Consider the following 24,775-nt stretch of genomic DNA (forward strand, 5'->3'; position numbering starts at 1 on the left):
CTTGTGTGAATCTGTTTCCAAAACAAGGCTGGAAACTTACACAGCAGTCATTATAATGATGCTCCACAAAATACAGGTTATATTCCAAGAGAAAAAACTCAGAAGAATTTATTTTATTCCTGGGGTTAATCTGCTGCATCTTATCTTCAAGTGCAAACTAAAATGTGACTAAGATGCAATAATTACATATACTTTACAGCATGATAAATGGGGGCTGGCACTGAGGCTCAGCCACCCCCTACATGCATATATCAACAGTTGGTTGATTTCAAATTGTTCCCATCTCTTCATTCTAAATTATTCAATAAACATCTAAGTAAAATTTTACTTTTAAAAAGTTTTTTTGGATCTCATCTGTCAGAACATTCATGTAAATACTAATACCAGGGCCAGCACTGTGGCACAGAGGGATAAGTCACTGCTTATAGCACTGGATCCCATATGGTCAATGGCTCAAGTCCCAGCTCCAGTTCCAATCTAGCTCCTTGCTAATGCACCTAAGAAAGCAGTGTTAAGATGGTCCAAGTATCTAGCAGCCTGCACCCACACAGTTTCGGCATGGCCTAGCCATTACTGTTAAAGCTACGTGAGGAGTGAACCCGTAGAGATGTCTGTCTCTCTCTCTCTCAGTGCCTTTCTCTTCTCTTTGCAACTTTGCCTTTCAAATAGATAAGCAAATCTTAAAAAAAAAAAAAAAAAAAAAAAAAAAAAAACACTAATAACAATAAAAAGGGCCAACCTTAAAAATAAAGCAACTTAGGGGCCAGCACTGTGGCATAGCGGGTAAAGCTGCCACCTGCAGTGCCAGTGCCAACATCCCATATGGGCTCTGGTTCAAGCCCTGGCTGCTCCACTTCCCAATCGGCTCTCTGCTATGGCCTGGGAAAGCAGAAGATGGCCCAAGTCTTTGGGCCCTTGCACCCGAGTGGGAGATCCAGAAGAAGCTCCTGGCTCCTGCCTTTGAAGATCAGCATGGCTTCAGCCATTGCAGCCATCTGGGGAGCGAACCAGTGGATGGAAGACCTCTTTCTGCCTCTGCCTCTCTCTAACTCTGCCTTTCACTAAATAAATAAACCTTTTAAAAAAATGAAAACAACTTACAGAAAGTATCAATCACATACTATATTCATTTGGTATTACCTTATATAATACACAATATATGAAAATAACAATAATTTTCTTACTTCCTAGCATTAAGGTATCCAGCCTTTCGGGTTAAGTTTCGATTCACAGGAAATTTGGTGGGATCTGGGTCAGGCACATATAAGGGGTCACTGGCTACTTCCAAATCCTCTATTGTCTGCTGCATGGTCTCTACGTCACTGTCCATTTCCCTGCGAACACTAACACAGAAAACAATTATTTACTATCAACCACAATCCACAAAGAACTCCTCACCAATCACATTCACCTGTATATTCGTCTTGTACATATTTTGTTCAAAGAGAAAAGCCGAGTCATAAGTGGTAAAAGTAACACAAATATTTTGAATAGCTTTACATTTAATTTGAAACAAATATTTTGGAAACAACACTAAATTCAAAAAGTAATGAAACCAAACTAAATGCCCTAGAAGGAATTTTCAAATTGCTCTTTAGAGCAATGATTTTCCACAGCTCTCTCCATACCTCACACTGCCCACATCACTGCTAACATTTCAAACTGAGTAGAACTGGTTGGAAAGTAAGATTTATTTAGTAATCTCTCATCCAACCCCAACAATTTAAAGATAATTTCACTTATGGATAATTACTGCGTCTTTTATATTCAGACAGAAAAACTAGCTTTGAGTCGCTGCATTCATCATCAAATATATCAAAGTCCAAGCTCATTCCAGGGAAAAGGTGGTCAAAATGCCAAGCAGCATCCACAAGCCATGTTGAGAAACACACTCACGGCAGGACAAACACCCCCTCGGGAAACACCTGGTAAATATTTTTCAATGGTAGCATTTCATTTAGTTGTCAGTTTTTTACTTCATTTCAATTTAAAGGAAAAAGGTACTTACTTCTGGACACTCGTTCCAATATTAGCTAAAAATTCTTCCAGTTGTTCATTGAGATTTTCAGAACCCATCTTAAAGAAACTTATCTGGATTGAAAGAAGAGTGGAGGATCAATAACACAAATACACAGCAGAAAATAAATAAATAAAAATACTTACAAGTAAAGCATATCAACAATCTCCAAGATACATGGTTAAGTAAAAAAAAAAAAAAAAGGATTATTCTGTTTGTATGCAGTTTGCAACTTCAACTGGGCAATGAAACACTGAGTAAGACTTAGATCCCACTGACATGCTTTTGTTATAACTGCACAAGAAATACATATGTATGGAAACTATTTCACACTTACCTCAAAGATACATAAGATTTATGATTTAGGACAAATAAATACTCTTTTATCTGAAGGAATATTCACATTTCTTAGACTATAATGTTTTTTAATATCTGTTTGAGAGGTGGTAGAGGGAGGGAAGTGAGGAGGAAGGAGAGAGAGAGAAGAGGAAAAGAGAGAGAGAAGGTATGCTCTCCAATCCACTGGTCCACTCCCTAAATGCCCAAAATACCACAGCCCCACTCTACCTCCCACGCAAAATCAGGAGCCAGGAACTCGATCCAGGTCTCCTACCTGGGCAACAGAAACCAAATTACTTCAGTTACCACTGCCGCCTCTTAGGGTCTGCATTAGCAGGAAGCTATAGTCAGAAACCAGAACCAGCGGTCAAACCCAGTTATTATAATATGGACTGCAAGCATCTTAACCACTAGGCTAAACACCTGCCTTAAATTCTTTGATGTTTAAGGAACCAATATTATCTATCACCTGAAACTTAGTTTTCTAGCCTATTTTCTGATATGCAAGTCTTTGGGCACTTCAGAGTATATATGTTATTTGTAACTCAGCAAGTATGCAAAACACAAGGGATGAACTCAAATTTGATTATTCTCTTCCAGATCCATTATAAAGGAAGAGGAAGCTCCAGCAATAGGTTTAACTTTGGAATTCATTTAGCTTTCTGGACTTGCCACTTAAGTGTGACAGGATTTAAACACACATAATGGTAAGCAGTTCCATTTATCCTAAAATATCTGAAATCTTGATTTGCAAGGAAACCATTTTCACAACTTCCTTAAAATATTCGGGTGACATTTTTAAATATTACTTTTCAAAATCCATACATAGGTATGCTGAAAATAGTATGCAATGTCCTTATATTTAAGCTCGATATATAGCTTTTAGAACAATTATAATAGAAAACATGATAAAGTACTTACCTGAGCTTGCATGTACCCAAGTAGAGGTTCTAACAATGCTATTTTCTTCTTATACTGAAGAGTATTTAATGCACAAAAATAATGCATCATGGTCTGGTGTTGTTTCTTTCTGGAAGTGTACACATCTTCTGTTACTTCATACTTCACCTTTGAATTCAAAGATTAAAAATACTATGATTTACTTAATTTTGAATTATCTTCAGTAGCAGCTTTGAGAAACAGGAAAACGGTTTATCAAGAATGCTGGAACATAATTTCCTGTTTTTTGATCTATTAGAAATCCTTCAATACACTGGCTGATTTTCCTGTTTAACAACTACATTTTTTACAAAACACATAACCAAAGAAAAATTCTGCATATAGCTCAGAACAGTACAGTAACTAAAGTAAGCACACAAAGTCTACCAGATGGAGGAAAGGCAGACAATTGTTTGTTGTTAGCTAAGCAATTGGTCTCTGAGATCAGCCTTCCGCTTCTAGTTGCTGGTCTTCCTTCACCATACTTAAAAACACATGTGCCCCTTTGATTTCTTACATTCAGATAATAAATATTTGTTGAGGATCAATTATGTAATATGCATTTAGCTCTTCTTTCTTCCTCCTTTCCTTAGAATCCCAACAAATATCAAGAATATTCCAATATACCAATGACTCAATGATCACCAACTTTTACCTCTGCTTCTCTTTCTCCTAAGAGCCAAAAGAAGTACATCTCCAGCTAGGTTTTTATGTGTTTATGTGTATTGTGGCTGTGTGTACACATGCACTCACGCACTGGAAATACCCACAAAACCTGCTCTTCTACTTGGTGTCTTAGCTCTCTTAATTACTCTTGGACTCATCAGTCATTCAAATAATCTAGGACTAATTTTTCATTCTTCCTCCTACCATAAATCTTGTCAATTCTACTTAAAAAATATGTCCCAGGGGTTGTCACTGTAGTGTACGGAGTTAAACTGCTGGCTACAATGATGACATCCCGAACTGGATCCCATATTGCTGTTGTGTCCAATCCAGCTCTAATGTGCCTGAGAAAAGCAGCCGATGATGGCTCAAGTACAAGCCCCTGCCACTCATGTGGAAGACCCAGATCAAATTCTGGGCTTCTGATTTTGGCCTGGCCCAGCCCTGGCTATTGCAGCCATTTGAGGAGTAAACCAGTTGATGGAAACATTCTCTTTCTGTATCTGTGTGTGTGTTTGTGTGTGTGTGGGGGTGTGTTTGTCTTCCTCTGTCATTCTGCCTCTCAAAGATATAAATAAATCTTCAATCTAAATGCCTGTCAACAAAAGACTGGATAAAGAAATTATGAGATGTGTACTCTATGGAATACTTCACAGCAGTTAAAAAAGTGAAATCCGGTCATTTGCAACAAAATGGATGAATCTGGAAAACATCACATTTGGTGAAATAAGCCAGTCCCAAAGGGACAAATACTGTATGTTCTCCCAGATCTGTGATAACTAACAGAGCACCTAAAAGGAAACCTGGAGAAGTGAAACTGACACGATGAGAAGCAATGACTTGAACAGCCCTCGTCTTTAATGCCAAGGAACAGTTTATTATTTTATTCTTTTTACTTAATACCACTGGTTGAACTCTTTACTTAATGCAGAATTAATCGTAAATGTATAAAGTCAATTGAAAATAGATTCCAGTAAAAAATAAGAGTGGGAATAAGAGAAGGAGGAGCTGTACAGTTATACACACATTCCTATGGACTTTCACCTAAGGGTAAAGCTAAAAATTTGCCACGAGACTCCAACTCCCATTAAGCTGGGTAGTAATAATGCCATCTTACAAGTTAAAGTGATCATATTAAGTGACTAATTCATTATATAAATACTATTAAGTGTCAAAGGGATCACATAAATAAGACCAAGTGTCTAGTAATAACAACAGATAGAATTAAAAAGAAAAGAATGTTCCAACATGGAAAGCAGTCCACACAGCAGACTCAGAGGATGACAAACGCCCTAAACACCACTCTGACCTCAGAATCAGCCCTTAAGGTACTCTAGACTGGCTGAAAAGACCATGAGCCCATTTCAGGCATGGAAAGCCAAGACACAGTGACCAAAAAAAAAAAAGTTCTACATGAAGGATCTCTGTGAGTAAGACCCCAGTGGAAAAGGGGCCATGAAAGCAGGTTCTGTTCTTTGAAGGGAGGAGAGAACTTCCACTTTGCTTATGGCCCTATCTAAATACTGACAGGGTTTGTGGACTCAAAAGGCTTCCATAGCCTTGGCAGCTCATGACAAGAGCCTCGGGTGATCATTGACATCATAAGTAAGAGTGTTAATTGTTAAATCAACAACAGGAGTCACTGTGCACTTACTCCCCATGTAGGACCTCTGTCCTAAATGAGTTGTCCTAAGAGAATTAACTGCAAAACTTGTACTCAAACAGTACTTTATACATCGTGTGTGTGTGTGTGTGTGTGGGGGGGGGGGGGGGGGGCGAGGTACAAATTGTTGAAATCTTTACTTGGAATGGAGTTGGTCTTCTGGATATAAAGTTGATTAAAAACAAATCTTAAGAAAAATGGGATGCGAGAGGGAGTAGGAGGCGGGACGGGAGTGGGAGTGGGAGTGGGTATGGGGGAGAACCATTATTTTCCTAAAGTAGTACCTATTAAATTTGCATTTATTAAGTAAAAGCTTTAAAAAAAGAAGTAAATAAATTTTTAAAATATTCCTTCCAAAAGTATTTGTTCCTCTCCACTTTCAATAACATTAGCTAAAACCTTTATTATATCTTTGCTAACTACTCAAATACTTTTTCAGTGGTTCCCTCTCATTTATTTTTTGACCATTTTCATGTTAATGTGATATTAAAAAAAGAGAACTAATTCAATGTAGTTCACAGATACAATTTTAAGAATATAATGATACTGAAGGAGAAGGTATGTACCACACCTTGTCATTTTCTCTCTTTTTTGACAATCGACTGTATCTGTTAATTGCAGCATCATGATCTGGAAAGCAGAAATGAATGTTAACCACAGAACTTTGCAACACTTGAAGTTCTAAATGGTTTTTACTTGTGAATCTTTCTGCCAGTGTATTATAGCAAGAAAAGAATTCCCTATCACATGAATTACTGCATTCAAATTTTCCCCACAGCCAAATTTCCCCCATGACCAAAATCCCCTTAAATTGTTTCTATCAAACTGATTTTTTAAAAAAATCCAATGGTAAGGAACAATATAGTCTACTGATAGTATTTATTTATTTATTTATTTATTTATTTTTTGACAGGCAGAGTTAGACAGTGAGAGAGAGAGACAGAGAGAAAAGTCTTCCTTCCGTTGGTTCACCCCCCCCCAAATGGCTGCTACGGCCGGCGCGCTGTGCCGATCTGAAACCAGAAGCCGGGTGCTTTCTCCTGGTCTCCCATGCAGGTGCAGGGCCCAAGCACTTGGGCCATCCTCCACTGCCCTCCCAGGCCACAGCAGAGAGTTGGAATGGAGAGGTGCGCCCCAACAGGGTCTAGAACCCGGGGTGCCAGTGCCGCAGGCGGAGGATTAGCCAAGTGAGCCACAGCGCTGGCCTAGTATTTTTTTTTTTTTAAGATTTATTTATTCATCTGAAAGTCAGAGTTACAGAGAGAGAGGAGAGGCAGAGAGAAAAAGAGGTCTTCCACCCGATGGTTCACTCCCCAGTTGGCCACAACAGCCGGAGCTTCGCCGATGCAAAGGATCAGTGCCCATATGGGATGCCGGCACTTCAGGCCAGGGCATTAACCCGCTGCGCCACAGCGCCGGCCCTTCTACTGACAGTATTTTTTTAAGTATTTTTACAGGCCGGCGCTAATCCTTCGCCTGCGGCGCCAGCACCCCGGGTTCTAGTCCCGGTTGGGGCGCCGGATTCTGTCCCGGTCGCTCCTCTTCCTGTCTAGCTCTCTGCTGTGGCCCGGGAGTGCACTGGAGGATGGCCCACATCCTTGGGCCCTGCACCTGCATGGGAGACCAGGAGAAGCACCTGGCTCTTAGCTTCGGATCGGCACAGCGCGCCGGCTGCAGCAGCAGCCACTGGGGGGTGAACCAACAGAAGAGGAAGACCTTTCTCTCCCTCTCTCTCTCTCACTGTCCACTCTGCCTGTCAAAAAAAAAAAAGTATTTTTACAACAAAATTAGCAAATGCTCATTTTAAAAAAGTTGGAATATATACAGAAGGAAGGTAAAATATCTTAGACATTTAAAGAATAAACAACAAATTTCCTTCAATTTTTTTATATAGTAGAAACAATGTAAGTAACAAAACTGATTTAAATTATGTTCACTTCAACTTTTTATTCTTTTTAAAAATTTCAATTTTCACAAAGAATCTAGCCATGGATGTGCAATGATAAATTCGTGATTACAAGAAATAAAGTGTGTAGGAGAGCACTATGGAGTAACGGGTAAAGCTACCACCTGCTGTGCTGGCATCCTATAAAGCACCAGTTCAAGTCCCAGCTGCTCCACTTCCAATCCAGCTTCCTGCTTACAGCCTGGGAAAGCAGCAGAAGATGGCCCTAGTCCACAGGCCCCTGCACCCACGTAGGAGACCTGGAAGAAGCTCCTGGCTTCCAGCTTTGAACCAGCCCAGATCTGACCATTGAGGCCATTTAGGGAGTGAACCAGAGGGTGGTTCACTTTTTCTTAAAAAAATAAATAAATAAATAAATAAATAAAAATAAAAAAGAAGAAGTGTGTAAGGAATTCAGGGCTTACCATTACTGGCAATCTGAAATACTTCCTTTAATGTCAGTATCTCTGAAAAAGTTCAAGAATAATTCCAGTTCAGCATATTTATGAAACATCAAGTTTGTTCTGAAGACAGTAAATGTCACTTAAGCCAAAATTAAAACTTCCAAATATTCAACATTCAAAGCAAAACAGTTACTCTGTATTTTAGCTCATCTTCAGAACACTTACTATCATTAGCAACAATTACAACACCAGAAAAATCTACTTCCTTCAAATCAGCAATATAATCAGTCTCCTTGGATTATAAGAAAAGAATTCTTGTTTCTTGACCTTAGAAAAAAAAAAACATTCTGAGCATCACCACAATTATTAACTCTACCTCTAAAATACATCTGTCTTCATCCCATGTATGATTGAAATACTTTATCATTCACGATTAGTTTTATTCTATCTACATACTTTGAAAATAAATCTGTATGACTGAGTTTATAGATGACAAAGAAGCAAAGTCTGCAAAACTCTCATTTTATCACCTAGTAATCCTAAATGAGTAATAAAAAAATCCACTAACTTGAAAGTTGTTACAAATAGCAGCACTCCTGTCTCCCACAACTCCAGCCATCTACATACTCCTATATATCCTGTGCCCCTAACCTAATTCAGCCCTTGGTTGGACCCCAGTGGACTCTCCTACCTCAATCTCCTAGACACCAAATTTACTCTGTTCTGTCCTGATAAACAAAGGGATTTTGTCTCTACTCCTTAAAGAACTCCACTGACTACTCTTTGCTCATAAACTCAAGTCCTCTTTAGCATGATCCAGGGCTATCAAATCTAATTCTACATTCATCTCCTGTCTTGCCCCAAAACATCCAATGTGGCAGTCACACTGAATTAGTCACTCTCAAAACAAGTTATATACTTCTACAGCTTTGGTCATCCTAGTCCCTCTAATAATTATCTAATAGAACTAGGACTCTCTTCTCAGCAAATCCTCTTTACCGTTCAACGCTTGAGTCACATCACTGGCACAGCCTTTCTGAACCCTCTCTTCTGAACCCGCACAGCACAACGCTTATTCCCTAATCATAACAGGCACAGTATCATAATTGCGTGTTTTTACCATCTCCTTCTGCAGGATTTCTCAAGGGAAAAGATAACTTATTCATGTAACTCAGTATTTAGGTCAGACACCTAGCCTGAGTTCCTATAAATGTCTGGTGACTAATTAAAGTAAAAGTGGCAAAGGTTGCAGTCAGAAACAGTTTAGGTAGATAGTGATATGCATTTTACAAGCATTGATCTTCTGACAGCTAATGAAAGTAAACGTAAGTTTGACTTCAATACCTTTCAGATCTCGTTCTTTAAATTGGGTAATGGGAAACATCATGGCATCAGCAAGTTGAGTTGAAAGTACAGCATGACAAGAGCTAAGCTAGTGAAAGAAAGACCAAAAAGGCCAAATAACTAACTATACAGAGACATTTAACCAGTATTATGTAAATTAAACAATCTAATTAAAATGTTTTGATAAATTCTACATAAGAAAACACTAAAAATTATGTGATTAATACAAAATATTAAACATCCAAAAGATGCCCATTTAAAACTCTTAGGAAGAAAAAACATAGGATGATCTTGCTTTTGTTAGATATGACACCAAATGCGCAAGCACCAAAAGAAAATATAAACTGGACTTCATCAAAATTAAAAACTCCTGCTCAAAGGATACTACCAATTAAGTAAAGATAACCCATAAAATGGGAGAAAACATTTGCCAATCACATACCTAATAACAAACCTGTACTTAGAATGAAGAACTCTTACACCTCAGTAAGATCACAAATAACCCAATTAAAAAGCAGGCAATGCAGACTTTTTGCGCAGTGGAACATCAGAATCCTGTATTGGAGTAGTCCCTGCTACTATGCTTCCAATCCAGCTTCATGCTAATGAATTTGGGAAGGCAGATGACAGCTCAGGTACTTGGATGCCTGCCGTCTACCAGGCTCCTGGTATCAACCTGGCCCAGCCCCGGCTGCTCTGGGCATCTTGGGAGTGACCCAGCAGATGGAGCATATCTCTCTCTGTCTCTCCTTCCACCCCTTCTCAAATAAATAAATCTTTAAAAATTAACTTTCAAAAAGTAGACAGGGTCCGGCACAATGGCGTAGTGGATAGAGCTGCCACCTGCAGCACTGGCATCCCGTATAGGTGCTGGTTCGGGTCCTGGCTGCTTCACTTCTGATCCAACTCTCAACTATGGCCTGAGAAAGCAGTAGAAGATGACCCAAGTGCCTGGGCCCCTGCACCTACATGGGAGACCTGGAAGAAGCTCCTGGCTCCTGGCTTCCGATCTGCGCAACTCCAGCCGTTGCGGCCATCTAGGGAGTGAACCAGCAGATAGAAGACCCCTATCTCTCTTTCTGCCTCTGCCTCTAACTCTTCTTTTCAAATAAATAAATACATCTCTGAAGAAAAAAAAAAAAAAGTGGGCAAATGATCTGAGTATCTGAGTAGACACTTCAAAGGTGTATAAATGGTTAAAAGGCATCATTAGCCATCAGAAAAATGCCAATCAAAACCACAATGTCACTTTACACCAACTTAGATGTCTACAATAATTTTTTTTGACAGGCAGAGTGGACAGTGAGAGAGAGAGACAGAGAGAGAAAGGTCTTCCATTGCCGTTGGTTCACCCTCCAATGGCCGCTGTGCTGCGACCGGCTCACCGCGCTGATCAGATGGCAGGAGCCAGGTGCTTCTCCCAGTCTCTCATGAGGTGCAGGGCCCAAGCACTTGGGCCATCCTCCACTGCACTCCTTGGCCACAGCAGAGAGCTGGCCTGGAAGAGGGGCAACCGGGACAGAATCCGGCGCCCCGACTGGGACTAGAACCTAGAGAGCCGGCGCCGCAAGGCAGAGGATTAGCCTAGTGAGCCGCGGCGCCGGCCTACAATAATTATTAAAACAATGAAAATAATAGTTGTTGGTGAGGATATAGAAAAACTGCAAACCTTCTATATTGCTGGTGGACAGAAAAATTATACAGGCACTGAAGGTAATTTGATAGTTTCTGGAAAAGCCAAAATTACCATCAGATTTTAAAACCTCACTTCTGGGTATATAACTAAATTAACTTAAAACTCATCTTGGAGCTGGTGCTGTAGTGTAGTGGACTATGCCTTCGCCTGTGTCGCCAGCATCCCATTTGGGCACATGGGTGCCAGTTTGTGCCTAGGCTGCTCTGCTTCCAATCCATCTCTCTGCTATGGCCTGGGAAAGCAGAGGAAAATGGCTCAAGTGCTTGGGCCCCTACACCCGCGTGGGAGACCTGGAAGAAGCTTCTGGCTCCTGGCTCCGGATTGGCCTAGCTCCAGCCCTTGCAGCCATGCGGGGCTGCAGATGGAAGACCTTTCTCTCTGTCTCTCCCTCACTCTGTCACTCTCTCTCAAATCAATAAATAAAATCTAGAAAACAAAAAAGCAAACTTGTATACACATGCTCATAGTAGTACTACTCACACTAGTTAAAACATGAAAACAACCCAAATTTTTCATCAATAATAAAAACACGATATATCTGTAAAATGAAATTTTTTCAGCCAAAAAAAATTGTATTGATATTAGAACATAAAGCATAAACACATGCTAAGTGAAAGACAGACACAAAGTCCTCAAATGATTTGAGTCCATTTATGTGAAATATCCAAAATAGCGAATCTATGAAGACAGGAAGCAGATTAGTGGTTGCCAGCATCTAGGGATGCAGGGAAGAGACAGTGGGAGCCTACAAGCAGGTTTCCTTTGGGATAATGAAAATGTCCTAGAACTAGATGGTGGTGATAAGTTCAAAACAGTGTGCATATATTAAATGTCACAAATAGCAAATTTTATATGTATTTTACCACTTTTTTAAATTAGGAAAATCTCATTTCCTGTATTATCCTAGGGCATCACCCTAGGTAACATTTTGCTAAAAGGAGTTATAAAATATTTCAAAAATCACTTTCCAGTTCTAAGGACTATAAAGGACAAAACTACTGACTCATGAAGAGTGTTCACTGCAACATCAGAGAATGGTTACAGACTCCCCCCACCCATCACAACTTTCTTCCCCTTAGCTTATTTTATTTATTTGAAAGGCAGAGTTACAGAGAGAGACAGAAGGATAAATATAGAAACAGAGTTGGTCAATCCGATGGTTCACTCCCCAAATGTTTGCAACGTCCAGGGCTGAGCCAGACCAAAGCTAGGAACTTCATCATGTCTCCCACACAGGTGCAGGGGCCCAAGCACTCGGGCCATCTTCCACTGCTTTCCCAGATGCATTAGCAGGGAACTGGATCAGAAGTGGAGCAGTCAGGACTTGAATAGGCACCTGCAGTAGATGCCGGCAATGTAGGCAGTAGCTTAACCCATTTACGCCCCAAAGCTGGCCCCATCTTTTTTTATTTTTTTAATGATTTGTTACAATGACTCGTTTGAGAAATTAAGAGTTGTTTGCAAAGGAAGGATAAATAAGAACTGAACATGTAAATGTTGTTTGATGGCAAAAAAGAAACCACAAAGGGTCTAACAGCTCATAGTTTAACTTTCCTCTCCCTGCTCACATTCAGTAACCCCAAGGAAGGCAGCAGTGTTATGGCACGGCGAGTTAAGCCACTGCTTGTGATGCCAGCTTCCCATACTGGAATGCCAGTTCAAGTCCAGCTGCTCTGCTTCCTAGCCAGCTTCCTGCTAATGCTCCTGGAAAAGCAGCAGATTATGGCCCAAGTGCTTGGGTCCCTATCACCCAAGTGAGAAGTGCAAGACGGAGTTCCTGGCTCTTGGCTTCAGCCTGCTCTAGACCTGACCGATGGGGCCACTTGGGAAGCGAACGAGAGATGGAAGATCTCTCTCTCCTTCTCCCTCTCTCTTCCAAATCAATTTCAAAAATAAATAAATAAATAAAAGTAACGCAACAAAAGACTGCACAGTCCATACACTGAAAGTAGAGAAAGCACATCTATATTCTGCTTCCTGGGAAATAATTTGTTTATTCAGATAAAGGAAGTGTTTTTTATTTTAATGAGACAACCACCAGGATATAGAAATGAGGTCCTTCTTAGTAATCTTTGTAATACAGCTCTACTCACAGTCAAAATTATAAAGCTCCCCTCAAAACTAAACTTGACTAATTATAAGACTATTTATTCAAGCAAAAAAGAAAAAAAAATAAAAACACTTGCCTCATCTATAACTTTTGAAAACTGTTGTAAAGTAGAGCTCATAACTTCATCATCACCTCCCAACGGAAACCGCTGAAAAGCAAGAAACAGAGAAAGGTCCAATACTGTATTGTATGTCTTCTGTGAAAGATGTAATTTACATTTTTAAGTAACTTCAAAAGACTCTCAAAATTCTAAGCAACTTCTAACAATATAATTTAAACAGTACAATTTACATATTTAATAAACACTAATTAAAATGTTTGCAAAGTAACCAATTTAACAAGGTGTACTAGAATGTATACTGTACGGGAAGTTCAAGGATTTGGCTTTTAGCTCTAGTTCTTCCAATAGCCAATAGTATAAGCTTTAGCAAGCCTCTGAGTTCCTTCATTTGTAAAGCAAAGACAGGTAAACTAAATAACTTTTACCTAACATTAAATCACTAAGGCTCTGTCTACATAGTGAGATTTCAATGGCATATTCTGTTAATTCAAAAAAGCCAAAAGACTCTTCATGAATCAAGAGTCTCTTTATCTGCAAAGGCACTTTATCACAACATATTTTAAATCATGCTTTTAAAACATTGACACACAATACCTGTTTTTCATATTCTTTTAAAAGTTTTGAAGTCAGGTGTGTTGCTGCGCTTAATTCATTCTATGGAAAAATATTAGCATTCAGATTAGCACACTGCTTGTTAATAAAAAAGTTTTAGCTGAAAATGCTAGGCCATTTTTATTTATTATCACTTAACATAAGTATTATACAACCTGTTTCTTAAACTCTTACTAAATCACTTGAAAGGTAACTACCAATACAGTACTTTTAAAGGTAAACTCAAGCATAAAATAGTCATTGTCAAACCAACCACATTCCAAATATGTGGGTTTTTTGGCTAAAAGAAACTAACCATTAAGTATTTTAAAAGCTAGATGTATACTACATGACCTTATCAGAATCTCTGGAGAATCTAAAGATGAATGACTGATAATCCCTCTCTCCAGATGCTGACACTAGACTATGTCTGATAAGCATTTCAAAACATGAAACCAATATTTGATTAACTTAGCAGTATTTCATAGCAACACAACATGAAAGATCATTCTTAATTCAAATTATTTTTCAGTGATGACTATAGTGACAAAAGAACATTTCTTTTACATATTAACTGAATTATCTGTGGTCAGAAATAAAATCTTGGAACACCTATCACAAGGAAAAAACAAACAGCTATCACAGAAGCTTCTAAGTACATAATGAAAATGTGAATCTAGAAATCAGAAAAAAGAGAAAAAATGAAATTTGATTAATCCTAAAGAAAACATATTATAGAATTCAAGTTGCTATTAAGTTATAGGCCTTAAATTTTATTCCTGCTTTACAAAAATCCTAAAGTTCACCTCCTTGTGACCTAGAACTACATCTAATTTTTATTATCTTCTTCGAACTACGTAAGGACTAACCCCTTTTAAATCCTCTACTTCAAAAGGCAAAATGTTCTGAAAGATCAAAAGCATCATTAGGGAAAAATTACTAGTGATAATATGGGATTCTCAGTCAAATCTTAAGCAAAGATCACTATCAACAGGGTTCAATTATAAAGCCCTTACTATGTCCGGGGAGAAGGGGGAGATGCTGTATCTTCCCTCATTTTTATAGCACTATAAATTACACACTAGTGATTGAAAGATAAGTTCTGTAACACAAGACTAAATGTTTAGTCATGGGGCAGACCTGGCAGTTAAGATGACAGAAGCCTTATCACAGTGCTCAGGTTCAATAACCAGCTCCAGCTTTCTGCTGATGCATGCCCTGGCAATCAGCAAATGATGGCTCAAATACTTGGGTTTCTGTCACCCACCTGGGAGAATTAGATTGAGTTCCAGGCTCCTGGATTCAGCCTGGCCCAGCCTTGGCTGCAGCATGAATTTGGAGAGTGAACTAGCAGATGGAAACTCTCTCACTGTCTGCTTTTCAAATAAAATGAAAAACAAGTATTTTAAAGTACTGAGTTAGCTCTTAGCTTTTTACCTGTGCATCATAAATCCGATGCATAGCTTGATACAATTGGTTCATGTAATTGGAAATAGCTGTAGCATCTTCTTCAAATACACCCAGTAATGACCTTGTCTGTTTAAAATAAAAGCAATAAGTTTATACTAATCATTATATAAATCAGATGGAAAATATTTTTTCTAAACAAAGAAAAAATTCTAAAATATGAGAGCTCTAGTAATTCTGAATTTTAATCCATTTTCTTTCTTTTGAAAACACCAAGTAATCAGGGATTTTTATTCTCAGTTTCACATCATTAAAGTAGAGGTATTTTCCAACCATATCACACAAACTTTAGAAGGAACCACAAGGTAAATTTTTATGAATTAAAAATCCTGTCTGACACCAGCATCCCATGTGGGCACCACTTGGAGTCCTGGCTGCTCCACTTCTGATCCGGCTCCCTGTTAATGCTACTGAGAAAACAGCAGAAGCCCCTGCCACACTTGTGGGAGATTTGGATGAAGCTCCGGGCTTCAGCCTGGCCCAGCCCTGGCTATTGCAGCCATTTGGGAAGCAAATCACAGGATGGAAGATCTCTCTCTCCATCTCTCCTTCTATGTAACTATACCTTTCAAATAAATAAATTATCCTAAAAAAAAAATCCTGTAATTAAACTTTACAAGGAACACAGGTGTATTTTTTACAAATTAAAAATTCTATAAACTAAGAACATATCAAAAGAAACATTCAAAGCTAAATCAACCATATTCCATGTGTAAATATTTAGACATTACAGGATTAATTTAGGATGATCGTTTTTCTTGTTCCATGGTCTCTTCTAGTAGTGCCAAATCTTTTCCAGTCCTAATAAATTAATAATGCAGTACTTCCTCCCCAATGTGGCCAACTCTTCAGTCTATAAAATGTCAACTATGTTTTCCTGAGTACAGAATCTGAAGGGTTTTTTTTTCCTTTTTTTATACATTTCTATGTTGGTTGGCTTTTTATTATTATGAGCATGTAAAATTATCTTTAAGAGGAAAAATCTTACCAGCAAGTAAACATTAAGAATGTCAACAAAAATTATCAAAGCAAACTTGCCTATCAAAGGCAAGGTTTGCTTACCATTCTATATCCCAGAGGCATGAGAAGAATAGAAATACCAACAGCTACTGATAACTGAAGCTTAAAATCTAAAAGATGACCTTGTATTTTTATTCTAAAATTCAACTTGGCTATGGCTTCCTATGTTCAGTTCCAGTGTAAAGGAGAAAAAGGGCACAAGATTATCCAGTATATGAAGACCACATTCTCAAGTGATCTACTTCTCCAGGGCTCTGAGATTTGGAATGGATAAAATCTCTCACTCTTGTGCTGCACCCCAATCCCTACAGTGCTATTTTAAGATGTGAAAAGGTAGGGCCATAGCTGTGGCACAGAGTAATTCTCACATATGGCCACCAGTTCTAGTCCTGGCTGCTCCTCTTCAAATCCAGCTCTCTGGTATAGCCTATAAAAGCAGTAGAAGATGGCCCAGGCACTGGGGCCCCTGCGCCCACGTGGAAGACCCAGAAGCAGCTCCTGGCTTCAGATCGGTGCAGCTCTGGCCAATGCAGCCATTCGGGGAATGAACCCATGGATGGAGGACTGATTTCTCTCTCTGCCTCTGCCTCTCTGTAACTCTGCCTTTCAAATAAATAAATAAATCGGCGGGGGGGGGGGGGGGGGATGTAAAAAGGAAAAGCATCAGGAAATCTTACAGATTAATGCCCTTCTTAAGAAAAATCTGAAGCTGGCATTGTGGTATAGAGGTAAAGCCACCACCTGTGACACAAGCATCCCATATGGGCGCTGGTTCACCTCCCAGCTGCTCCACTTGCCATCCAGCTCCCTGCTAATAGGAAAAGCAGCAGAGGATGGCCTGTTTGGGTCCCTGCCACCTGTGTGGGAGACCTACATGAAGCTCCTCACTTAGGCCTGGCCCAGCCCTGGCCATTGAGGTTATCTGAGGAGTGAATCAGTGGATGAAAGATCAATCTCTATCTCTAATTGACTTTAAAATAAATGAATAAAATCTTAAAAAAATAAATTGATTACAAAAGAAAAAAGTCTACCCCTTAACTTTACTTTTTCTGCCAAAAATGGGTAATCCCCAATTCAAGATTTACACTTATGTTGGAATTGTGGTGGGGACCAGCACTGTAGTGCAGTGGGTTATGGGTACTGGTTCAAGACCTGGCAGCTCTACTTCCCTTCCAGCTCCCTGCTAATGTGCCTGGGAAAGCAGTGCAGGATGGCCAAAGTGCTTGGGCCCCTGCACCCACACAGGAAACCCAAAAGAAGCTCCTGACTCCTGGCTTTGGATCGGCTCGGCTCTGGCTGTTGCGGCCATCTGGGGAGCAAACCAGCAGATGGAAGACATCTCTGTCTCTCTCTCTCTCTCTGTCTCTACTTCTCTTCTCTGACTCTTTCAGAGAATAAATTCTTTAAAAAAAGAAAAATCTGTGGTATAATTAAATTCAAATTCATTTATTATATCAAAACAAGGATGAAACAGATTCCCTATTTAAAACTAATAATATCAAGTATAATTACTACTTGTTTAAAGTAAGCAGTTTATTGGGTTTGGCACTGTGATATAGTGAGAAAGCTGCCACCTGCAGTGCCAGCTTCCCATATGGGTGCCTGTTCAAGCCCTGGATGCTCTACTTCCGATCCAGCTCTCTACTATGGCCTGGCAGTAGAAGATGGTCCAAGTCCTTGGGCCCCTGTATAAATGTGGGAAACCTGGAAGAACTCCTGGCTTCAGATTGGCACAGCTCCAGCCATGGCACTGTGGCCATCTGGAGACAGAACCAGCAGATGGAAGACTGATCCGTCTCTCTCTGCCTCTACCTCTCTGTAACTGCCTTTCAAATAAAAAAAAAATAAAGTGAGCAGTTTAAAAAAACAGAATCAATATGGTACCATTTTTTGGTACCATTTTTTTAAACCTATTAAGACATCCATTTCAAGATGCAAATTATATAGTATCAAAACAAAATAATGCTGGCGGTTGAGCTATAATTTAAGGTTTTTTTACATCTTGTATTTTTACTTAATATTTATGGAAAGAGACCTTCAGACAAAATTTTAGCACTTAAGGGTCTAGTGTAAACGTAATGAAAATACAGAGGCCCTGCCATGGCACCACAGGTAAACCCACCACCTACAATGCTGGCATCCAATATGGGCACCGGTTTGAGTCCCAGCTGCTCCACTTCCAATCCAGCTCCCTACTAGTGGCCTGGGAAAAGCAGCAGAAGATGGCCCAAATGCTTGGGTACCTGCACTCACATGGGAGACACAGATGAAGCTCCTGGCTCCTGGCTTCAGCCTGGCCCAGCCCTGGCCATTGTGGCCATCTGGGGAGTCTTCTAGGGAGACCTAGAAGAAGTTCTTGGCTCCTTGTTTAAAGGAATTGAACCTCTGAAGAGTGACCATTTGGGGAGTGAACCAGTGGATGGAAGATTGATCTCTGTGTTCCAGTTCACTCTGTAACTTTCAAATAAAGAAATAAATCTTTAAAAAAAATATGAACAGCATAAATTCAATATATGCTCCAAATTTCTTCACATCCAGAGTTCAACTTTTTTTTTTTGTTTTTTTTTAATTTATTTGAGAGACAGTTACAGAGAAGGAGAGAGGTCTTCCATCTACTGGTACACTTCCCAAATGGCCCCAACTGCTGGAGATGGGCTGATCTGAAGCCAGGAGGTTCTTCTGGGTCTCCTACATGGGTGCAGGTGACCAAGCACTTGGGCCATCTTCTGCTGCTTTTCCAGGCCATTAGCAGGGAGCTGGATCAGAAGTGGAGCAGCCCAGACTCAAACCAGTGATCACATGGAATGTCAGCACCACAGGCGGAGGCTTAACCTACCATACCACAGCACTGGCCCCCAGGGTTCAACTCCTTTTTTTTTTTTTTTTTTAAGATTTATTTATTTATTTGAAACAGTTTATTTATTTATTTGAAACAGGTCAGCGCCTTGGCTCAATAGGCTAATCCTCCACCTAGTGGCGCTGGCACACGGGGTTCTAGTCCTGGTCAGGGCGCCAGATTCTGTCCCAGTTGCCCCTCTTCCAGGCCAGCTCTCTGCTGTAGCCAGGGAGTGCAGTGGAGGATGGCCCAAGTGCTTGGGCCCTGCACCCCATGGGAGACCAGGAGAAGCACCTGGCTCCTGCCTTCGGATCAGCGCGGTGCGCCGGCCACAGCGCACTGGCGGTGGCGGCCATTGGAGGGTGAACCAACGGCAAAAGGAAGACCTTTCTCTCTGTCTCTCTCTCTCACTGTCCACTCTGCCTGTTAAACAAACAAACAAACAACAACAAAAAACAGTTAAACAGAGAATGAGAGGTAAAGAGAAAGAGAGAAAGAAAGTCTTCCATCCACTCATTCACTTCCTAATTGACCACATCGGCCAGAGCTGTGCCAATCCGAAGGCAAAAGCCAGGAGCTTCTTTTGGGTCTCCCAAGTGGGTCCAAGAGCCCAAGGACGTGGGTCATCTTCTGCTTTCCCAGGCCATAGCAGAGAGCTGGATCGGAAGTGGAGCAGCTGGGACTTGAACTAGCACATATATGGGATGCTGGCGCCGCAGGTGGAGGCCTAACCTACTATGCCACAGCGCCTGCCCAAACTTAATTGTTTCAATAGGCACCCATAGCCAGGGGCTATGGCACTGGATGGCCTACCCTCCAGTCATGAGTACTGTGATAGTATGGAGCCTTGGCTCTGTGCTATACGCACACTGGGCCCAGTGATATGTTTTGCCTAAGGAGTAATAGTAAGTCATCCCAAGGCCAGTGCCGCGGCTCAATAGGCTAATCCTCGGCCTTGCGGCGCCAGCACACCGGGTTCTAGTCCCAGTTGGGGCGCTGGATTCTGTCCCGGTTGCCCCTCTTCCAGGTCAGCTCTCTGCTATGGCCCAGGAGTGCAGTGGAGGATGGCTCAAGTCCTTAGGCCCTGCACCCTATGGGAGACCAGGAGAAGCACCTGGCTCCTGCCTTCGGATCAGCGCGGTGCGCCGGCCGCAGCGCGCCGGCTGCAGCGGCCATTGGAGGGTCAACCAATGGCAAAGGAAGACCTTTCTCTCTGTCTCTCTCACTGTCCACTCTGCCTGTCAAAAACAAACAAACAAAAAAAAGTATGTCATCCCAAGTTGGGGAAAGAGGGACTTTGGTCAAAGACTGACCTTGGGTTTTTCCAGACGGAGCGTAGTGCTGGAAAGCAGAGGGACTTGCCTTCCCTTCTCCAGAGGTGGTGCTGTCTTCCAGTCCTTTCCCAGCGCCCATATGGAATGTGGCACTACAGTGGTGGGCTTTACCCGCTATGCCACAGCGCGGCTCCCAGAGTTCAACTCTTATGAACCATTTTTTACTCCAAAGTCATCAATATTCTTGTTTTCTCACACATGTTATTCATGTTATCTTACATGTTATTCTGTGTTCCATGAATTTGAGGGATGTGACAAGTATTTCTTAGACCTTCTCCACCTTTGTTCCTAGTATCATCTTCCAAGACAGACTCTCACTTCCACCAAGCAGAAAAAGGTTTTCCAGTAACAACCTTTCCTTCCTCAAATGACTGTTAAACTGATTTGCTAACTTTACTAAGAGGCTGCACTTGGACAGTATGCCACTAGGAGAAACAAACAAGTTTGTTCATCTGTAGGCAAGGTCAAATACATTACAACTGCCAGGGGAATCTGATGTTAAAACATGGAATTAAAAAAGTGTATCTTACATTCTATGGGTATTTCACATTATGCAAACAAAGAAATCCTCACTTGAGATTGAGGTTTGTCTTCACCATTCTATATCATGGATCAATCATTAAGTATGTATACAGGAAATCAATAATTGTTTAAAAATTTATTCAAAAATCTGAGAGAGAGGGAGAGACATATCTTCCATCGCTGGGTTCACTCCCCAGATGGCCACAACAGCCAGGCCAACAGAGCTTCATCCAGCTCTCCCAAGTGGGTGGCAGGGGCCCAAACACATAGGCCATCTTCCACTACTTTTCCCAGGCCATTAGCAGGGAGCTGGCTCACAAGTGGAGCAGGTGGGGCACAAACCAGAGCCCATATGGGTTCCCAGCATCACAGTTCCTAACACCACAATGCAGGCTGCCAAAATCAATAATTTTTAGAAGTCATACCTCTTCTTAGCATGTTTTATTTTTTGTCTCATTTTCAAAATGATTTATAAACATGGTCAAGTCACCTAGTGCAGGCTTAAGATTTTCTGTCTCAACAGACGACCTCTTGCAGAACAGTGTGGTATGGGCAAGATAATTTTAAAGATGCTTATGTTTAATCAGCTGCATTTGAACTTGTAGATTCACCCTATTTTAATACCTAGTTACTATAAAGCAAAAACTACTAAAGGTAACAGTAATTCAGGATAGTTGTCCATGACTCCCACGCTGTTTTCACACAGCAACTGGCAGGCCACTTTTCATTAGGATTAACGATCCAATAAAAAAACTTATCTATACCAGGAGCTTTAAAAATGTTAATATTCTTTGTTACTCCACTTCTTGGATTCTTTCCTAGATAAAATAGTCTAAACTGAGAACAAAAAGTTATGCTCAAAAGCATTATTTAGCCCTCTTCAGAAAAGCTAAATTTTGGGATAACTCTAAAATGCCAACAGGTCAACTGTTCAGTCAATTAAGGAAAGGTGCTGTCCTCAGACTTTTTTCTTTCAGAATATAGTAATGTGAAGATATGTGAGCTAATTTGTTACGCTGAAAGAACAAAAATAACTGAACACAATATAATTTCAATTACACTAAAACATGTTGAAATAAAAAAGACTAGAATAAAGCCAACTGTTAATAGGGTCTGCTGCTAGGGCTTGGCAGGTCAATTGTGAATGTGCATTTTCTCCTGCATCTTCCAGTTTTTCTGAAGCAAGCCACCATTATCTTTTAATAATCAGGGTGAAAAATTCAAACACTCACTGAGGCTCAGAGAATTTGAGTGACTTGCCCTCGAGCAGAAAGTACCAAGTGGTAGACAAACCCTTAGCTCCTCAATTCCACACCCAGGGCTTTCTAGCCCAACTACAGGTTCTCCCTGGGAATTACCTCCAGGTGCTTTCCGTTTCCTCCTTAAACCCCAGCTTTTCCAACCAATTTTCCCAAATATTACCCAGTTCAAATGTGCTGCTTCTGGATATTAAAGTATCAATGTAGCTATTTCATTTTAAAAACTACTACACAACTGATACAAAGAACTCATTTTCAAATTGTAAACTATGTGAAAAACTCAAGACATGAATCAGATGAGTCAAGAGATCATTTGTGGCCGGTGCCGCGGCTCACTAGGCTAATCCTCTGCCTGCGGCGCCGGCACACCAGGTTCTAGTCCCGGTTGGGGCGCCAGATTCTGTCCCGGTTGCTCCTCTTCCAGGCAGCCAGCTCTCTGCTGTGGCCCGCGAAGGGAGTGGAGGATGGCCCAGGCCCTTGGGCCCTGCACCCGCATGGGAGACCAGGAGAAGCACCTGGCTCCTGGCTTCGGATCAGTGCAGTGCGGTGGCCACAGCATGCCAGCCGCAGCGGCCATTGTAGGGTGAACCAACGGAAAAGGAAGACCTGTCTCTCTCTCTCACTGTCCACTCTGCCTGTCAAAAAAAAAAAAAAAAAATCATTTGTGCCTCAAAACTCGTGGCTGGAGCACAGTGCAACCCATTCTGAGCTGTGGTCTCTCTCTGGGCTACAAAACACAGAAGGTAAGGCAACCTGCAGCAACTTACAGAACAAAAAAGCAAAATGACAAAGCGCACCTGGCCAAAACCTCCCACAAACCACCTGAAACAAGACAGTTTCTAACTCTGTACTACAGGAGTCATTAAGAGAAATCTGAACTGGGAGTCAAGATAAACCAAAATGCGGGTGTCTCTTTCGGTTAGTCTAGGCTGATAAAAGAGCATTACCAGCCGGCACCTACTGGCCTGGGAAGATAACTTTCAGAATGTAACAAGTACAAATCAGTTCTACAATCAGAGCCCAATTTCAACCTGGCAACTCAAACTGGCACAAAATCCAAGGCAGAGGAGGTACCCAGGAAAGGGGGCATGATCCAGCCTGTGCTTTCTTTTGAGGGAGCCCTATCAAATCGTAGACACGTGGAATACGTGCATTTTATTTCGAAATACACAAAGCTTCAGAGACGTTTCCGAGTGGTATCTAGCAGTATGTCTTCAACTGCTTATTGGTATAAAAGGCAGGCTTGGGAATCAGGTTTCTCCGAAGCTAAGTTACAGCCCCTACTCCCCTCCCGCCAACATCTTTCCTGAAACAGCTGATTCCATTCCTGGGTTACATTTCCCAAAAAGCGGTCAGAATCGCCAGCCGTCAAAGCAGCATCACCCCCCAACGCACCACACACACAACACCGGGCTCTTATTTTGATGAGTTTATTACTGGAGCCAAGTCTGCAGCGAGCGGCGCGGCGGCCGGCCAGCCGCGAAGGCGCCGTCCCTCGCTCGCCGCGCACCGCTCGGGCTGTGACAGCGGCCGGGCCCGGCCCCGACGCGAGCACCGCGGGCGCGGAGAGCGGGGACGGGCTCCGGGACACACAGCCCTCCTTTCCTCGCCTCCCCAGCTCGCCGAGCCGCTGCGGCCGCCGAACAAGACTACCAGGTTGGCTCCCTTTCCTGCCTTTCCTCCGAAAATTCCGGGGTGGGGGAGCTAGCACCTCCCATCGCAGCGATTAAAAACAAAAACAACAAAACAGGCACTTTCCATCCAACACAGAGGAGACCCGCGCGCGGACGTGACTGCCAGGCCCACGACAGGCGGCGGCGGCGGCGGCCGGCTCGGTCCCCGCCCGCGGCCCTCGGCCCTGCAGCGCGGGCCCACGAGGGCCTCGGGAAGCGGGCCCGGCTTCGAATGCTCCGGGCGCGGCCCGAGTCCGCGGGCGGGGGATACCTGGGCGGCGGCCCTACCTGGGCCCGGGCGGGCACCGGCGGCAACCGCAGGCCTGTGGTCCTCCCGCCCGGCTCGCCTGCATGGCCCGCCGCCGCCCGCGCCTCACCTGCGGGCTGTCCTCCAGCGTCTCCTCAATGGGCAGCTTGTCGATCCCCGGCATCGTGGCGAAGGGAGGGCGGTGGCAGGAGACGCAGCGGCCGCCCACAGCTCCCCGCGCCCGCCCGCCTGCAGCAGCTGACCGCGGCCCGCCCTCCCTCTCGCAGGCTCTGCCGCCGCCGACGCCGACGCCGCCCGCGCCGCCCTCGCCAGGCGCCGAGCTGCCGCGCGGGAAATCCCGCCCCCCGGCCTGCTCGCCCCGCCTCCAGGGGCTCCCATTGGCTCGAGGCCACGCCCGTCAGCGCTGGAGCTGACCGGGAGAGGTTCCTCTAGCGAGAAAAACTGCTCTGCGAACCCTGGCCTCGCTGGTGGCGGAGGCGGCCCTGTCTCGGCTGGGCGATCCCGTGTAGCGTTCGGGCGTTTGGATGCAAATCGGCAGAGCCCGTCCCCCGCCACGGCTTGCAGCGCGAGTTACCGGAACCTCGAGGGAGCATCACACTGGGGAATTTGGGGCAGTCTTAC

At 42.4% G+C, this 24,775-nt stretch overlaps 2 protein-coding genes across 2 annotated transcripts in view; one reads left to right on the forward strand and one right to left on the reverse strand.

Moving 5' to 3' along the window:
* Window positions 1-2,015, forward strand: part of ASB14 (ankyrin repeat and SOCS box containing 14) — a 42,310-nt gene extending 40,295 nt beyond the window's left edge. The window contains exon 10 of the mRNA XM_070050682.1: window positions 1,772-2,015. The gene's annotated coding sequence lies outside the window, so the exon portion shown is untranslated. The remainder of the gene's footprint in view (window positions 1-1,771) is intronic.
* Window positions 1-24,461, reverse strand: part of APPL1 (adaptor protein, phosphotyrosine interacting with PH domain and leucine zipper 1) — a 46,104-nt gene extending 21,643 nt beyond the window's left edge. The window contains exons 1-10 of the mRNA XM_051852269.2: window positions 24,264-24,461; window positions 15,213-15,311; window positions 13,779-13,838; window positions 13,200-13,271; window positions 9,318-9,405; window positions 7,995-8,036; window positions 6,196-6,254; window positions 3,278-3,424; window positions 2,009-2,091; window positions 1,185-1,343 (exon numbers count right to left, since the gene is read on the reverse strand). Coding sequence (XP_051708229.1) covers window positions 1,185-1,343; window positions 2,009-2,091; window positions 3,278-3,424; window positions 6,196-6,254; window positions 7,995-8,036; window positions 9,318-9,405; window positions 13,200-13,271; window positions 13,779-13,838; window positions 15,213-15,311; window positions 24,264-24,317 — 863 coding nt within the window. The 5' untranslated portion in view covers window positions 24,318-24,461. The remainder of the gene's footprint in view (window positions 1-1,184; window positions 1,344-2,008; window positions 2,092-3,277; window positions 3,425-6,195; window positions 6,255-7,994; window positions 8,037-9,317; window positions 9,406-13,199; window positions 13,272-13,778; window positions 13,839-15,212; window positions 15,312-24,263) is intronic.
* Window positions 24,462-24,775: the final 314 nt, after the last annotated feature.

This window comes from Oryctolagus cuniculus, chromosome 10 (assembly GCF_964237555.1).
Source record: "Oryctolagus cuniculus chromosome 10, mOryCun1.1, whole genome shotgun sequence".
Classification (NCBI taxonomy): domain Eukaryota; kingdom Metazoa; phylum Chordata; class Mammalia; order Lagomorpha; family Leporidae; genus Oryctolagus; species Oryctolagus cuniculus.